Source organism: Canis lupus, chromosome 32, assembly GCF_003254725.2.
Source record: "Canis lupus dingo isolate Sandy chromosome 32, ASM325472v2, whole genome shotgun sequence".
Lineage (NCBI taxonomy): Eukaryota > Metazoa > Chordata > Mammalia > Carnivora > Canidae > Canis > Canis lupus.
Genome location: NC_064274.1, coordinates 10523987 through 10542606, shown reverse-complemented (window position 1 = coordinate 10542606; position 18620 = coordinate 10523987). Strand labels below are relative to the sequence as shown.

The following is an 18620-nucleotide window of genomic DNA, read 5'->3' as shown; positions in this document are numbered from 1 at the left end:
AAAAATAAAACACAAGCACACACATTTTAAACATTTTTTAAAAATCAAAAAACTAGTACTGACTCAGGAAGGCCATCATGCAAACGGCACAATTACACAAACCACAACACTGAAAAGAAATCACTCCCGACCTTGAAGATTTGACAATCTATGTGCTAGGGGTTAGTAAAATTTGCTTTTAATGCTATTTGAAATGAGAACATATTAATGTAACTAAGAAATTCCAGAAAAAGGCAGTCTCTCAGAGGGGATCCCTAAAATTCCGACACTTCCTACTTACAGTTAACTGAAAGCAAGTACAGAAATGACCCTCCCCCTCCCACAGTGGCAACAGGCTCACTAGAGGTAAATCTGCCACTTGACTATTTCTGTTCCCTCATTTAGTTATAAAGGTCCCTGGTGTTCGGAACTACCTCAGACCGCCTGCCTTATTGGCAACTGTACATTTGGCACCAGTCAGAAACATGGGCAGAAGCTGTTGGCTCTCCCCTGCAGATCTCGTCTGTACTAGGATCAACCAGAGCACTGGCCTCATTACCATGCCATTCTTCTTTCACACTCAACTGACCATGAAGGACCACATCACACACCTATAAAATAATGAGGCTGGTGAAAGTCTGTATTATAATAGCCACAAAATAAAAGAATGCGGTGATCATAAACTAAGAAAGAATGGAGACTATCTAGCTCAAAGTTCTAGACTTTTATGCTTGTCTCATTTAATTCATGCTCAACCAAAAAAAAAAAAAAAAAGTTTGGGATATTAAATCTATTAAGCATCCAAAATTTAAATGAAGTGTTGTGTGGACTTCCTTACTTCTGACTTGGGAGCACAGCCCCACAAGGCTTCTTGTCCTCAGCCACTTAGCTCCACACAGCTGCCTCACAGAAAATGCCTTTATAAAAATCATGAATCTGATCTTATTACTCACCTATTTACAGCTTTTCTGAGCCCAATGCTGCCTACAGGATTAAAACTACAGTGGTTAAGCCAAGCAACACCCTTCAGTACCTGGCTTCAACTTACCTCCAACCTTCAAGGGGTAAGACCTCTTTCTGCTCATTTCTCAAACAAAAATGGGGAAGACCCCATTCCTGCGCCCCTTCCCAATACTATGAACACAAAGAACTGGGGGATGTAGGAAAAAAGCACAGCCCTTATCTCTGCCAGTTCTCTTGAGAACTCTCCCCCTTTCGAAGCCTTCCCAAATATCCCTGCCTCTCCATCAGGGTCCCTAGCCCCAAACTCCATTCTCACCTCCAATCTCTGATGTGAATGATTCCTTTCTCTGGAATACATCTATTCCTGCAAGTCTTTCCATGTTTACATTTACAGAAATGAGACAGACTGTACACGTGCCTACAGATTTTCTTTATCAGACTGTGAGCTTCTTAATGGCAAGGACTCTTCCTGAGAGCACAGGGCTTAGAACTAGAAAGTGATGCTTAATCTACTATCCTTGACTTAGTGATTACATTCAAGCATTACTCAATTCCAAACAGTCGAGAATTCTCCTGAAGCCTGCCAGTCTTACTCATTATTTGATGACAAAATACGATTCATTGTCTCATACCTAAAACTGATTTTACCAGACTGTTGTACCCATCAAATGACTCAAACCGAGAAGGAAGCTGACATCTCTCTTTCCTAGGTCAGCCATGAAAGCTGCCTCAGCTAACACCATATGTCTCAGTTAATATTAGGGTTTTTATTCTTCAGTTTGCCATATTATTAGTCATGAAAGTCCAAGTATACTACACCAAAAAAAAAAAAAAGGCTAAATAACATTTATAGCAAATACACATTCATTTTAAATCAAATAAGATTCAGAATAATATTAATAAGCTGTCCCTAGGACTAAAACTTCAACAAAAATCCCACAATGAAAAAAAAATCTCTCCATGCTGTTTTAAATGCATTGTGGGGAAAACAAAACAAAACAAAAAATACAACATCTAGAAAGTTTTAAAATGCAAATGAGATTACATGGCTCCTTCCACTGCTGTAAGATCAGCATAGGCTTCCCTTAGAATTCAAGATTAAAACCCAGAAGGTTGATCTATAAGGCTCTATCTCCAGCACACTATCTCCAGATATAAGCCCCTCCCCCCTGCCCTTCTCAAGTACTAGCCACACTGGCATTTCCATGCCTAGAACCGGTAGAGTTGTGCATTGCTGATCCCCTACTTGGATGCTCCCTCAGGAGAGTGGAGGACAATGTTGCCAGCAACACCTTCGGGTTAAATGAGCTCCTCAGTGAGGTCCCAGATTTAAATGAGCACTTGGCCTCACCAGCAGGAGTTCTGTAGCACTTCACCCTGCTCCATCTCTTTTTATCACTATCTAAAAATTATCTCGTCTATTCATTTATCTGTTCAATTATGTCTGGCTCTCAGGCAGCTCAGGTGGCTCAGCGGTTTAGCGCCTGCCTTCGGCCCAGGGCATAGTCCTGGAGATCTGGGATCGAGTCCCACATTGGGCTCCCTGCATGGAGCCTGCTTCTCCCTCTGCCTGTGACTCTGCCCCTCTCTCTCTCTCTCTCTGTGTCTCTCATGAATAAATAAATAAAATCTTTAAAAGAAAATTATGTCTGGCTCTCCACACTCACTTCCTCCAAGAACATATGCTACAGAACGTCAGTCACCTTTTCTCTCTTGCTCCACACTGTGGAGCAAGCACTAACCCATTAGGCTAAGGAGTACTGACTGAATGGATGGAAATCTGCATACAGATGCAGAACCTCAAGTAGTGTCTTTTTTTTTTTTTCTTTAATGAACAACAAATTATACAATCTGGAGCTAACAGAAACATTTTCAAAAGACAGTATTTTTTTTTTTAAACTTGGCAGTTATGGACAGCATCCCACAAATAAGATTTACACATCAATCAAATTTTCAAGTACCACACAGAAAGCAAGAGAAAAACAAATAATTCCTAAATTCATCTTGTATCTCATGAGACTGCTAAAATGCCTCTAAGGGATTTAAAAAAACAAGAAAAGCAACTACTCTCAAGAAATTATTCAGGAACAAGTTTATTTTTTTGTTTGTTAAGACGAGTCATAAGAGATCAAATATACTAAGGGGATTTTTTTTGTCACTTAACATCTTGAGCAGCATATAATTCCCCACATACATCAAACTGAATGAATTACATTCTACAGAACAGCTAAGACAACTACAGGATTTACCATTCCAAAAGGAAAAGTCCCTCCCAATGACCGAACTTCCAACACACACACATTCCAGAGAACCAATTGCAGCACATACGATAAGAAGAACTGTTTGAAACTGGGCCAATGTACCAAGTGCTGCTTCAGCCAGAATAAATGCTCAGCATTCAGACTCACTAACCAACAGCAAAAAGCAACAGGAAAAGGCTTACTTTTGGAAAATGAAAGGAAAAACAATGTCTATGTATTGATAAGAACAGTCAGGAACAATGGGATAATAAGGAAACTGGCAAGAGGTGATTTATTTTTCTAAAAAAGAAAATGTTAAGAAACATTTATTCTTTAAATGAATATGTAGAGACCCATTAGCACATTTCAGTTACTGAACAAACAAAATAATGTAGGGCTCCTCCTCTGCCCATTTAATGAAACTCATTCCATTATGGGAGTATATTGAAGACTAAACTTAAGGATGGATTTTCCATCCCCTGGTCAACACATAACCTCCAGTGGAAGCCACTGCCAATTATACTTTAAACCTAGTTAAACAAGCTGCTGTGGACATGTATATATGAAGAGATAAACTTTCTACAACTAAAAAAAAAAAAAGGCGGGGGAAGGTGGTTAGGCTCTAACACACATGGATGTAAAACACAAAGATAATCCTAACTCACTTGCATATCACACAAAACAGACAATAATGTAAGAATCAAGTGTTGGTATGTTTTTACAGAATCATCAGGTTTTTTTCTTTACCTCCTGACTTACAGTTATCTTCTTTTAGTTAACTGCCCATGTCACATTTGTTTTCACAGAAAGAAAGCTTAATGTCATAAAAGCTAGAGGCATTCATTATCTCTTCCATTTTATCCTACAGACATTTCAAGAAGGAAGAACAGGGAGATTATTATAGGAGAAGAAAGCTGGAAACGTGTATTGGTATTTTATATGGCAACAAGCAACAATTACATGTTTCTAAATATTCTCATTTTCATCATAACCCCAGCTCACCTCCTACCACCGGCTATAATTGGCATCTCCTGAAAGCTAAACAGTAAGTCATTGTTTTTCTGGAGAAGTCTCCCTTCATTTTGACCTCTGCTAAGCAGTGTTATGAGCCTTACAAAGCTTGTCAGGATTCCTTGGGCTGGATTTTGGCCCAGCCATGGACATTTATATGCAGAATATATCATCTTTTCCCCATCACTGCCAACAGGCAGTTCACTTGCTTAAAACAAAGGGTATTTATCAAACTTAATACAGCACCCTCTACCTTCTTCAACACCAGTAAACTAGAAGCTTGAGAGTTCACTTAATTTTTTTAAATACACTTCAAGAGCTTCAGAGTTTATAATGCTTTAAAATTTTAAATTTGCTTTAAAATTTAACTCTGTCTTTGAAAAGCAGAAGCAAATAGTCCTATTGTAAGGAAACAATAAGCAAACATTTAAAATAACCAAATGCACTGATGCTTTATATTAACAGTGTCTGATTGTAAAATGGTTTCTTCCAACATCATCGCATTTTAAATTTTATTGCACCTAAGGTTATTTAAGAGCACAAATGCACTTCTATGGTTTTCCATAGTCCAACTAAGACCTTCAGCCTCACAGAATAAAAACAGAAAATCTATTTGTTTCCAGTCAATATTGACTCCCTTCCTATGTGCTAGACCTAAGGACAAAAGAGTAAGGATTCTACAATCTAGCGGGAGAAATACAAAAGGGGGTAGGGGCAGACTGCTAAGATTGATTGCAGAGGCTGGTTACAAGTGCCACAAGCACTAAAGAATCAGAGGAGAAAAACATCAACTCTAAAGGAAGGAGTCTGGGATGATTTAATTAGGAGCAGTGACATCTGAGCTTGAAGAACAAACAGGGGTTTGGAAGAGGGGAAGGGGTCCCTATGCCCCTGCTGAGAAAGCATGTAAGTCCTGGAGGGGTGATCATTCACCATGGGATGTTTGCACCATCTTATTTACATCATTCCCCAACTACAACTCCAAATTTCTCCTAAAAAGGGTCCAAAGAACCACTGATAATTCAAGGGGATGACAGCCTTTTTGCAGCCACCCAATCCACCTGGTTGGCCCAGAGCCTCAGTGATATTTTAGGGCAGCAAGCCCCTAAGAATTGCCTGTGGACTTTTCTCCTCCTGAAACAATGACCTCAAATTATTTGTTCATGAAAAACCATCAATTTTAGGTAATGAACAGAGTGGGGATGTCAAAGTTCAGAATGCAAATGGACTTAGCTGTGGCCCCAGATGATCACAAAAACAAAACTGACCACTCCTCCCAGCCCTCCATCCTCCTCATTGCCCCAAAGAACACAGTCCTGGTGCCCAATGGATACAGAGCCTTGCTGTGCAAAGTCTGGCCTGACTTCCTAATTCAAATGGTTTCACACTATTTTCAAGACTTCCTTGTATCCTTGCGTGTTTGTTGAACCAGCAGCCACAATTCCACGATTTAAAAAATTCAGTAATAAATGTAAAAGGAACATTTAGTTGAACATCCCCATGTGATTGTTCCTTGATTTCCTAACATGCTTAGCTCAGAAATTTCAGGCTTTTAAGTAAAATCAATTTAAAAAGAATAAGGCTACCAGCAGCAAAGAGGGAAAAAATTTGTTTGAACATTCCAATTTGAATGATCATTGAGCAATGCTTAAATTTCAACCTAAAAATGTACAGTAAACAAAGTTAGCAGAAACAAAAAGATGGACTAGACCAGAGGTTAGCAAACTGGCTTGTGAGCCAAATCTGGCCCAGCTGCTTGTTTTTATAAATAAAGATTTATTGGAACATAACCCTGCCCATTTGTTTACACACTGTCTATGGTTGCTTTGGTCCTGGAACAGCAGAGCTGACTAGTTGCAACAAAGACTGTGTGGATAGGCAAAGCCTGAGATATTTACCATCTGGTCCTTTACAGAAAAGGTTTGTCAGCCCTTGGACTAGATCCTAAATTATTAAGAAAGACAGAGGGTGAATTTTTAAGTTTATTTTGAAGTGTTTCATTTTAAAGGAGTAAAGTACAGACTATTTCTGAAATGTCTTCTGAAACATGTCAGTCTTTCAGGAACACCAAATTTCTCTCTTATCAGCTTTCCTAACTTGAGGGCGAAAGATGAGAAATCTCTACTCTTATCTCTAATTTTAATGCCTTACTTTTTTATTCCAAAAGACTGGTATAATGTAGTGTGTGATGCACAGTGTGCCAAGCTGGCTGCCTCCAGGGTTTGGCACCATTCACTGTACGATGTTATCTATTACCTCCAGGACTCAGCTCTAATACCCTGCCTGGCCTAATGGTCAACAGCCTCAAAAGGGTTGTAGAAATAGTGTGCTGGTGGAAGCCTGGGAAACGAGGAGGCATAAAAACCAACCCAGTCACTGGTTCCAGCTGCATCTTCAATGCAGTAATAGACTTCATGCTACAGCTGTATATGATTTAGGGTGAAATGAATGGGAAAGGACAGAATATGAGGGAGACAGCAGAGCAAAGGAAAACATCAGGAGAGGCTCTGGGATTCAAAATCCCAAGGCACAGCAAGTCCATCCAACTTCCCTGAGCTATCTACTCCAGCAGGCGGGTGTGGTTTGTGGAAAATATGAAGAATTAAGCCAGTGGCTGCTATTAAAGGTCAGAACTTACTGTTCCTCAAATGTCCTGGTTCTTTAGAAGTCTGGTGGGAGACTACACCACTAGATTTGAATACCTTCATTTAAATAAAAGGACATTTGTCAGGTTGACAGTGTAAGGAAACAGGCTGACAGCCTTGATAAAATTAAACCAAGATCTTCAAAATGAATGTGGACTGAACCTCTTACACACTTTAATCTTATTCCTTGGATTTAAACCTTCTAGGGGATCTCTCACTAATTAAGGCTGCTATCTTCCCTCTGCCCCAGGGAATGCTGCTTCCACTACAACTCTGGCCCAATCACAGATTCAACTAACTATTCCCTTACTATAAAATAGCTAGGAAGTGGCTGAAATATTTACATAAGACTTTACCAAAACCTGGAGAAGAACAGAATAGAAATAAACAGGTAACATTCAATCAGATAATTTGATTGACAAATTACAACTTGCCCCGCTTCAGCTTGGGGCCCCTGGTTGTCTACAGACCCACCACCAGGTTACTTGGGAAAGCATTCCTGTATTCCCAGATTCTCTCATTCATCCTGGTAGAAGACGGAGGCTCTGAGAACCCTGAGCCCACCCATGCAGGATGAGTGACACTGAGTCCACCACTTTCAGGAAAGACCCCATTCTCCCTACCAGTGACTTCCATAGCATGATCCTGGAAGAACACAACCCAAACACCCTGGCGCCCCTCTACTACATGCACTCTTTAAGCATCAGGCTTTAATTGCACTCTGTCACATGCATCCCACTGTTACCCAGAAATAGGGAGGTCTTAAAGAATGGACAGGGGGCTCTACTCCCATGAAGCATCTTGACTGGGCAAAGAGCTAATCCAAAAAAAAAATTCAATGATTTTGGACTTAAGCCGTCAAAGCACTCTGTAAAGAAGGCTTTGCTTGTTTCAAAGAAAGCAGTCCCCATGTTGCCCAGTCACAGACTGAAGAAATTGTAGTCTGTGAGTCAGGGAGAAGTCATTTTAAAAGCAATACTCAAGGGGCACCTGGGTGGCTCAGTCGGTTAAGCATCTGACTCTTGATTTTGGCGCAGGTCATGACCTCAGGGTCCTGGGGTGCAGCCCCACAGCTGGCTCCACGATGGGGGTGGGGAGTAAGGATTCCATCCCTCCCCCTGCTTGAGGTACTATATCTCTCAAAATACATCCATCTTTAAAAAATGAGAAATACACAGAAACTAAACCTTGAAAGGAGGACAAATAAAACAGAGTGAGTCCATTTACACATCTTCTAATCATCTTCCCACATGCACACCAAATATAATGACCCTAAAATTAGTCCTACATTTTTGGAGGGATTTGGGTTACGCAGACATATACTGCTGTCAAATGCACCAGTACACTTAAAGTTTGTGCGTTTCGTGGCATGTGACTTTTGTGGTGAAAGGGGGAAAACCCTGTAAATAAATACTTTAATGACATACAAGCGAAGTATTCTGGGATCTGGAACTTACACAAGAGGCATAAGAGATTAATGGATAGACATAGCAATGAAGAGATGAGTACATATGTGAGAAAACAAATATAATAATAAAGTTAATAGTATAATCTGGGAATAAGGCTTTTTACTGTTCAATTCTTCCAACTTTCTGAATGTTTGAAAAATTTCCCAATACAGTGTTAGGGAAATTAGCCACAAGAGTAAATTCATAGGGACGCCTGGGTGGCTCAGCAGTTGAGCGTCTGCCTTCGGCCCAGGGTGTGATCCTGGAGTTCCAGGATCAAGACCCACATCAGGCTCCCTGCATGGAGCCTGCTTCTTTCTCTGCCTGTGTCTCCGCCTCTGTGTGTCTCATGAATAAATAAACTTTTTTTTTTTTTTAAGATTTTATTTATTTAGTCATAGACACAGAGAGAGAGAGGCAGAGACACAGGCAGAGGGAGAAGCAGGCTCCACACAGGGAGCCCGATGTGGGACTCGATCCCGGGTCTCCAGGATCACACCCCAGGCTGCAGGCGGCGCCAAACCGCTGCGCCACCGGGGCTGCCCCTCTCATGAATAAATAAATAAAATCTTAAAAATAAAAATGAAAAATAAATTTTTAAAAAAGAATAAATGCATAAATATGGTAGGATCTAAGAGGCTGCCAAACACGAAGAGATCCCACATGGTTCCATCACCCATATCTACAGATAAAACTTCAGACTTAGGGCAGCCCGGGTCGCTCAGCGGTTTAGTGTCTTCAGCCCAGGGCGTGATCCTGGAGAACTGGGATCGAGTCCCACGTCAGGCTCCCTGCATGGAGCCTGCTTCTCCCTCTGCCTGTCTCTGCCTCTCTCTGTGTCTCTCATGTTTAATAAATAAAATCTTAAAAAAAAAAAGACACTTCAGATTTAACCAGAAGTCTCCATCAGAAAGGGGGTAAGGTGGTGGGTACATGTGGATGGCTCAGTCAAGTGTCTGACTCAGTTTCAGCTCAGGTCGTGATCTCAGGATCATGCGCTTGAACCCCCACATTGGGTTCCCTGCTCCACACAGAGTCTGCTGGAGATTATCTCTCCCTCTGCCCCTCATCCCCACTTGGGCATGGGCACGCTTCTAAATAAATAAATCTTTGGGGGGGAAGAGGAAAGTGGAAAGCACAAATTCATCTATTAACCAGTACAGTGGCTCCCTGAAAGGAAAGAACTGAAGAATGGTCCTGAACTCTGTGAGACACATCATGACAGCTACTGTTGGCAGAACTGAAGCAGCTTGAACATACATACGCCTGCACACTGCAAGAGTTTATCCATGTGTGTACACGGAGCCAAACCTTTCCTTGCTCTTTCAGAATCTTCCACTTTTGCTCTAATGAGACGAAACAAGGGATCCAGCAGAGATACATACATGCATTTGAAGAAAGACATTTCAGACTCCCATTTGGGAAGCTTTCAAGGCAATCTCCTTAGCAGCCATTGTAGAGGCTTAATTCACCTTTCCCTCCTCCCTCCTCCAATCTTCACCTGTGTAAAAAAAAAAAAATCACTGTTTTCCCCTATTTGAGAACCAGGTTGGTTGTGAGGTTTCAGAAAATTAATCTTCTCCAATTCTTGTCCTGCTTCTTCATGTACAGATTTAATGCCTATAGAGGAACCACTGGAATCACATTTCCTTCTTCATATTTCAAAGTGTTTTCCCTGCAAGTCCTTCCCTACAAAATTACCAAGCAAGAAAGCCCTGGTCTTTAAGAAGGGCTTGATTCTATGGTTTCCCTAGTTTAAGTCACATCTGATATCTAAGATACAAAAGGCCAAGATTTTAGACATGCATTTTACACAAGTAAATTTGTAATACAATAGGTGGTTACCTTATACCTACCAATCTCCCTTTCTGCCTATTTTCTCCCTTGAGTTAGTTCAAAACGCTTCTGCAAATCAACCTCTTCCCTGCTAGGTATGTTAAGGCCCCATGTCACTGAGAAGTCTTTCCTTGCTGCCTTAAAAGGCCTGACTTAGTTCTCTGCTAATGGGCTCCCTCACCTCTGACCCCTGTATGTCACCTCCTGCTGCGGAGCAACCGAAAGGCCACTCAAGGTCCCCAGATGGAGACTGCTGTGTGTCAGTCTCCTACAGCAGCTTTGCTGAATTCGGGGAAGGCAGGGAGGAGGATGAGCAATATGCAGCAGGATGCAACACTCTGGCTACCAGCACAGTAAACTGATGAAGAGCATAGTGTCTGGAATTAGGGATAGGTTTGAACTTGGGCTCCACGACTTTCTAGCAGTGTCCTCTAAGCAAGTCATTTAACCTGAATGTCAGCCAGTTTAAAAAGATCATGGTAACAATGGTAAATTAATGTGAGGTTTAAGTGAGCTAATGTCTGATAGTACAAAGTAAACTGAGAGCACTCAGGTGAGTGAGAAAGGAGAAATCTGAAAATGTCCCTGGATGCACTTCCAGAAGTGCTCTTTATCCCACTCGGGGTTTACACTCTCCAAATTTGCAGCCTGTATATATCCTAGCCTTTGCCCTTCCCCTTGTCCCCTCTGCTTCAACAAATCCTTTCCCCTCCACCACACTCAGACGTGTTTCTTCCATTTCTTCCTTTCCTACAGGGCTGTGTAACCCACATGGTGCCCAGCAGCGTCCTGCGCGCGCGCACACACACACACACACACACACTGTGTCCTAAACAAACAGGTTAAATAACCAACACGTGGGGCCAGCCATGGCTGAGCTGGATGGAGTCTGATTACAATATGCTGATGTTCTCTGCAGCACTAATATACCCATACCTATGAGCTAGGGGGAAGCAGCAGAGCAGGGCTTCTGAACTCAGGCACTACTGACATTTTGGACCAAATAATCCTTTGTGCCCGAGAATGCTGTTCCCTGCATCGTACGATGTTTAGCAGGATCCCTGGCTCGCATCTTAGGTGATGGCAGCACAGCATCTTCCCAGCTGTGACAATCAAATATGTTTCTAGGCTTTGACAAATATCCCTGTGGGGGGTGGGGGTTAAATAACCTCCTCCTCTTTTCCCTGCCTCCCCCGTGTTGAGAGGCACTGCTGCACAGAAGAGAAATATTCCCCAAGTCATAGTGTTGGTGCTCGACTGAAACCGCAACCGCCACAGTGCAGCACACTGCAAAGTGACCCGGGAGATCTTTCCTAACAGCTACGTTTGTGAAAGGCACCTTCGAGAGTCTGTCACTACAAGCTTAGGCCAACAGGGTAGGTCACAAACTCCAAGTTCTAATTGTACCAAAGGTTTAGAACTGTTGTAAGAATGAAGTGAACGAGTGTACATATACATACTTTATGGGACTTTAGTCCCATGCCTAGCAAATAGTTAAGTCTTCAATCCCTGTGCACCATTATTAAGGATCTACAGCTGGGGTCCCAGCGCTGGGCAAAGCAGCACAGGCCTTGGCTCTCCCCTCATCCATTTTTCATATGTTCCTCCCATCCATCTCCCCAAGGAGAAACTAAGATAATACTAAACACAGTACACCGGTCCCTAGAGCTGACAGCATATGAAGCAGGGTAAGAGACCAGAAGAAAAAAAAAGGAGAATCCAAGAGTGGCATGAAAAGTGTGGTGTCCTGCAGCAGAGGCAAAGGGGTGCACACATTTCATACTAAACAGGAAGAAGCAGAAGGAGGTCAGTTTCACTCCAAAATGAGTTTCTTATAAGCAAGCAGCATTCTGAAAGAGGATGAAGGGTACAAGGGATTTCACATCTTTTATCCAGGGAAGTTCCAGCAACATAAATCTCCCTTTCCAAATAATACAGAGTTCCCTGAGTTACAAATACCTCACAACTTCAAACAGTTGCACTGTTTGTTTCCTTAATTCCCCATGTGGCAACGCAGTTGTGGGGAAAAGGCACTTCCCAGTGCGGGGCATTAGGAAATACCAATCTCCCATTTCTTCTGTACCTTTCTTCACCCTGAGACGAATTTTACACATACCATGTTTCTCTACTCTCATCTCATTCCCTCTTCCTGTTTCATACACTTTAATTAAAAGACACAACGCACAGAATCATGCTCCATTTTCTCCATCCTCCCTTTGCTCCATTAGTAAAACCAAGGACCACTGACCATACAGATTAATGTATACAGGACAAAGATGACATTAATGTGAAAGTCTAGAGTAGATTAGTGGAGGCTGTGTGCCAAGTGTCACCTTCTGGCTCTGTGACTGTGATCAGTCATTTAACCTCCATGAGCCTCAGTTTCTTCATCTGTACAACGGGAGTGAAAACCGATACCTTAGAGAGTCAGTGATAATTACCATATACCAAAATTATACATGTCTGTTCCTTCAAAGTACCCAAAGTTCACCAAGAGAAATACTACCAGGAGAATTCTTTATTTCCACATTTTCTTCCTATTAAACCTAAAGGTCTCTTACCTCCCTCCAAAAGAACCCACTTAAGCAGAAGACAAACTATCTTATTCAAGTATGGTTCATCAGCCTTGTTTAATCAATTGCACTGTTTTCCATTTCTGTACCACATGTTTGACATTTTGGCACCGTTAGTGAAGAAACATTCTGGGTTCAGCCTGGGGCCTAACCTTCATCACATGATTTTCATTGCTGCTTCTGCAAAACATTTTCTGTGCTCCAAACCTATTTCTGGAAAAAAGCAGTTTGTAAATAGGAAACCATGCATGCTTTCTTTTTAAATTCCCAACATCTATTGAAGTAACACCCACTCTTACCAGCAATTCAACTATGAAAACAGTGAAAGAAATGATTTTTTGAGTTAAATCAGAAATGTTTCTCTTTAAAAAAAAAAAATAATAATTACAGTGGCTCTTACTGTCCTACAGTTTGGGCACAATTTTTAAAGGAATTCTATAAAAAATATAAGATCTGAATTTTCTGTTCTTGGTAATTTAAACAATTAGATTAAAATTTACAGTTAAAGACAATTGGTAAAAACCTGTTATTTCCTTAACATTTATAAAATGAGATCGCAAAAACAAGAAACGCAATTTTTCATTGGCTAATTTTTAAAAAATATTTAAAAGCACAACGAGAAATAACCTGATTTCAATCTGCATTAGGATTCCGACTTCTAGGGGCACCTGGGTGGCTCTGTGGTTGAGCGTCTGCCTTTTGGCTCAGGTCATGCTTCCAGGGTCCTGGGATGGAGTCCCGCATGGGGCTCCCTGCGGGAAGCCTACTTCTCCCTCTGCCTATGTCCCTGCTTCTCTCTGTGTATCTCTCATGAATAAATAAAATCTTAAAAGAAATAAAATAACACCTTGCTTTATTCAAGGGGAGGCTTTTGGCTTTTAAAAATGTATTCCTAGCATGGCATTTCTAAGCATAAAAGACCTTACGTTCCTCTTCAAATTTAAGACAAAATGACAATCTAAAAAATCACAACCGCCTAAAGTAATCTCTAACTCATCTTTCCCCCTCAATATTGAATAAATCACCTATCAAACATATATCAAGAATGATTCAAAATGTGGTAACATTTAATGTGTAAAGAAAAAATGGAAAAGGATCAAAAGGAAAATGGTCAAGTTGTTGAAAATTATGGAAGATGTTTCTCTTTCATTTTAATCACAATTAACTTTAATATATTGTTGCTTTTGTTTTACCAAACTACAGAATATTTTAGAGCAGAAATTGTATCTATTATGGTCAAGGAAAAGTGAATGGAAAAAAATCTGCTAGGAAGTAAGATTCTCTCAAAGCATGTGGCTGGCTCAGTCAGTGGAGCATGCAACTCTTCATCTCAGGTTTTGAGTCTGAGCTCCACACTGGGTTTGGAGATTACTTAAAAATAAAATCTTAAAGAGTTAAAGAAAAAGAAAGATCTTCTCTACAGCAAATAGAGACTACAAAATCCTCCTCTGCCTAAAGTCCAATGTAAGTCACCTAACGGAAATAGGATTCCACTCTAGAGAGTTAGACTAACAATGCATTCATTTGGGACAAGAGCAAATGTACATTTTCATTTCCTCCTGGAGAAACTGAGGCAAACAACATTTCCCAAATGTCTCCAAGATAAATAAGGGGTGTCTGGCTAGTGATTCAGGAGTCCCTGGCACTCAAACCTACTCTTTTCCATTCCATGAAAATCTGCAAAGAACACAGTAATCCTGTCTAAAACTTTAATACTTCTCAAAAACAGGATGAGGTTTTTATAGGAAGTTATCCCATTAAAAGGCCACCAGCTTTTTTATTTTTTTTAAACAAAATACTCAAGTTGTCTTGAAAAATATCCACGAAAATTCCAAAAGCACGGTCAAAGAAGGGAGGTTGGCTCTAGGCATATTAATACACCTTAAAAGGGCACAGTGATTGAGTTTGACAATAGCTCTTGAATAGTGAGAACAGAATGGCTACTTTTGAGGGAGAGAAAGAGAGGGCTCCAGAACCCTCACTCCTCAAACCAAAATAAAATCCACATGGATAAAAGATACAAAGATATAGCTTTAAAAAAAATACATCAACAATACTCAAAGAAACCTTCTGGAAGTAGACCTAAGAAACTAATACCTTGAAGGGCGGGCGGACAATTTAAAATGAAGACATAACAATTATGAGTATTTATGCAACAAAAGCATTGTAACAATATTCATAAAGCAAAAACTTCAGAAGATTAATAGGAGAAATCGAAGCTCATTAATGTACGAGACTTAGTTTATCTCTCAGTCCACAGAATGGACAAAAAATATGAATATAGAAATTATGTAAAACAGGTCTAATGTACAAACCCACATTTAACTATGGACCCTGAAAATAAATACATTTTTTATATGTTCACAATACATTCATAAAATTATCATATGCCACAAAAGGTCCACAACTAAATATTTATTTAAAAAGAAGTATGAAACAGAGGTACAAGAGATGACGTGACAGTGAATGCAGGATCCCTGAGGTAACTTTATATAATCAGAAATAGCTGTGATGCATGCAGAGGTAAGAACTTTCAGTTCCTATAGTAGTTTGTTGTGATCACATTTTTTTCAAGAAGCCACAGAATCCCTTGAGAAAAAGGTACCCTAAGCTATCTGCTACTGCCTAAAATATCCAACATAGAAGAGTATCCCTTTCCTATTTCTAAATAGACTAAAAGAGCTCCACCTTCCACTGTGTTTTCAATTTAATTATTTTCAATGAGAAGTTTGTTCTTTTCCTTAAACCCTTAACATATATAATTTATTAATCCAAGATCTGTTTTTGGCAGAGGTGGAGGCCATCTTTCACCACACTTCGTATGGCAGTCTTTCACACGCATGAAAGGTTGCTTTGTAAATTAGCCTTTGTATTTAATAGCCAGGCTAAATATCCTCCTTACTGTCTAAACCTTCACTTCCTTATGACCGGACTCACTAAGCTGGGACTTCCCTAATTTTATCACAATCTTTATTTGATGGCTTTCCAAACTAAGAAAAACGTACTCTCAAATTTCTTTCCCACATGTTTAACTTGTTTATATTTATGCACCAATTAAGGCAAAGTCTTAGAAAATATAATCCCTATTTTAAAAATACAATTTGCTATGGAACTCATTTTGCCTTCATTAAAAAAAAAAACAAAAAACCCAGAGCTGACTTTTGATAAAAATTATTTTTGTGGATTAATTCTATTTCAAGAAACTGCCACATGGGGATGCCTGGGTGGCTCAGCGGTTGGGCGCCTGCCTTCAGCTCAGGGTGTGATCCCATGGTCCTGGGATCAAGTCCCACATCGGGCTCCCTGCATTGAGCCTGCTTCCCTCCCTGCCTGTGTCTCTGCCTCTCTATGTGTTTCTCATGAACAAATGAATAAAATCTGGGCAGCCCGGGGCGCTCAGCAGTTTAGCGCCTGCCTTCAGCCCAGGGTGTGATCCTGCAGACCCAGGATCCAGTCCCACATCAGGCTCCCGGCATGGAGCCTGCTTCTCCCTCTGCCTGTGTCTCTGCCTCTCTCTCTCCCTCTCATGAATAAATAAATCTTAAAAAAAAAAAAAAATGAATAAAATCTTTACCAAAGAAAAAAGAAAGAAAAGAAACGAAACTGCCTCAGGACAGTATTTCCTAAAACCATATTTGCCCTGTTTGTTTGTTTATTTATTTTATTTATTTATTTTTTAATGATAGAGATTGAGAGGGAGAGAGAGAGGCAGAGACACAGGCAGAGGGAGAAGCAGGCTCCATGCTCCGGGAGCCCGACGTGGGACCCTATCCCGGGTCTCCAGGATCGCGCCCTGGGCCAAAGGCAGGCGCCAAACCGCTGCGCCACCCAGGGATCCCTGCCCTGTTTATTTATTTATTTATTTATTTTTAAATTTTTATTTATTTATGATAGTCACACAGAGAGAGGAGAGAGGCTGAGACACAGGCAGAGGGAGAAGCAGGCTCCATGCACCGGGAGCCCGACGTGGGATTCAATCCCGGGTCTCCAGGATCGCGCCCTGGGCCAAAGGCAGGCGCCAAACCGCTGCGCCACCCAGGGATCCCTGCCCTGTTTAAAAATGCCATCCTTTCCAGTACTACCATCACTTATTTCTATGTATATTCTGAAAGAGCAGTTAGTTCTAACATATATCATGACCTGCTTTTTCTCCACTTCAGGTCAATTTTGTCAGAGGTTCTTGTGGCTGCCAGGAGACCAAGTTCCACACTCCATTATTCTGTCACAACACCAGACACCCTGTCTTTTGTCACAGTGCTTTAAAAGTTTGCAATTGTTTCATTGGCCAGGCTGTTTGCTTATTTTCCCTCCTCCACCCCCTACTTCCTATCAACTATGAGCTCCTCTTCATGTGGGGAGGCAGATATATCTGTCTGAACCAGCTTAGAGCCCTGTACACACTGTGGCTGGCTCTCAGTAAGCAATGAGGTGTTCATCGATACATGATATGAAAAATATTAAAAGTGCTGCTTGTGTATGTGAATTGGCCACAGTCATAAAGCTATTAATGCTGATATAATCTTTAAGAAGGTAAATTAATACCGAGAAGCAGTGAATGCCAATAACATGCCATAACGTTCTAAGGCTCCAAAGCTGAAGGCATACTGGGCAGACTCATTAAAGGTATCCATGCAGGAGATAGCTAACCAGGGCCTCAGAGCTCTCTAACAGAATAGCAGCAGGAGTGCTGAAAAGATGATTCACTTTAACTACCATCACACATACATCTAAAGACAATTTCAGAGCACTTCATGAGTATTTTTGTTCATAAAATAGATCTATCTTTTCCTGAAGTTTGGAACACACCACCGATTGAGGGCATATGGTCACCACCTTCTCCCAGCAGGACTCAAATTTTAAAGATAATTTCCAGAAGCTCCACTTAGATAACGTATCTTTGCATTCAAGACTGCAGTGAATGGGAACAGCTAATTTTTGCCTGAACACTTTCATTAAAACAAAACACAACACATTTAAATGACAATTTCCAGGGCTATTTTACACTTCTGAAATAAAGGATATATATAATATATTTATATTTATATTTATTGCTATTTGCAGGGTTTATGAGTTATGTATTGGAAGATTCACTTCCTACTTTGGCAAAACATACATGGATACTTTAAAAGGTTTTTTTTTTTTTTTTTTTTTTTTTTAAGATTTATTTATTTGAGAGAGAGGGAGAGAGCACAACAGGAAGGAGGGTCAGAGGGAGAAGCTGTCTCCCCAGTGAGCAGGGAGCCAGACGCAGGGCTCCATCCCATGGAGGACTTGAGCCCAGGCCTCCAGGATCACGACCTGAGCCAAAGGCAGACACTTAACTGACTGAGCCACCCAGGTGCTCCTTAGATGTTAATTTGGTTTTCTTTAAATATTCCTTAATATAAATTTGTCAAAAAGCCCAATTTTAGAAATACTATAAAGTACTTTCTACAGAAAAACAGTTGTGTTTTTAAGCCATATGTATTTAAAACATCACTTTTAATAATCAAATGCAAAATTGACCAGATCTCAAAACCACCAGTTCCACAGCCCAACTGACTCTAAAGATAGCAAAATAACTTGCAAAACATTGACTGAATTAGATCAGTTTAAACATAGGCTAGGGTGGACATACAGTCTGAAAATAGTTTAGTGGTTTCTCAAAAAGTAAGGCATCATCAAACTACCCTAGGACCCAGCAATCTCATCCTTAGGTCTCCAACCTAGCAAAAGGAAAATGTAGATCTAAATAAAGACTTACATGCAAATGTTCATAGAAACATTATTCATAATAATAGACACCCCTACCCATGAACATGAACACACACACACAAAACCGGTTTATCACATTCAGACAGCAGAATACAAGGCAAAACTAACACATGCTATGCCATAGATGTACGTCAAAAAAATTATGCAAGTGAAAAAAAGCCAGATGCAAGA

General features: G+C 40.6%; 1 protein-coding gene across 5 annotated transcripts in view; it reads right to left on the bottom strand.

Annotated features, from left to right (window-relative positions):
- AFF1 (ALF transcription elongation factor 1) overlaps positions 1 to 18620 on the bottom strand; it is a 201145-nt gene that overhangs the window by 99945 nt on the left and 82580 nt on the right. The window contains exon 1 of one of the 5 annotated variants that reach the window (XM_035709570.2): positions 9672 to 9787. The exons of the other annotated variants lie outside the window; for them this stretch is intronic. Within the exon in view, the coding sequence (XP_035565463.2) occupies positions 9672 to 9691 (20 nt within the window). The 5' untranslated portion in view covers positions 9692 to 9787. Of the gene's footprint in view, positions 1 to 9671; positions 9788 to 18620 lie in introns of those variants that run through there. 5 annotated transcript variants of the gene reach the window in all.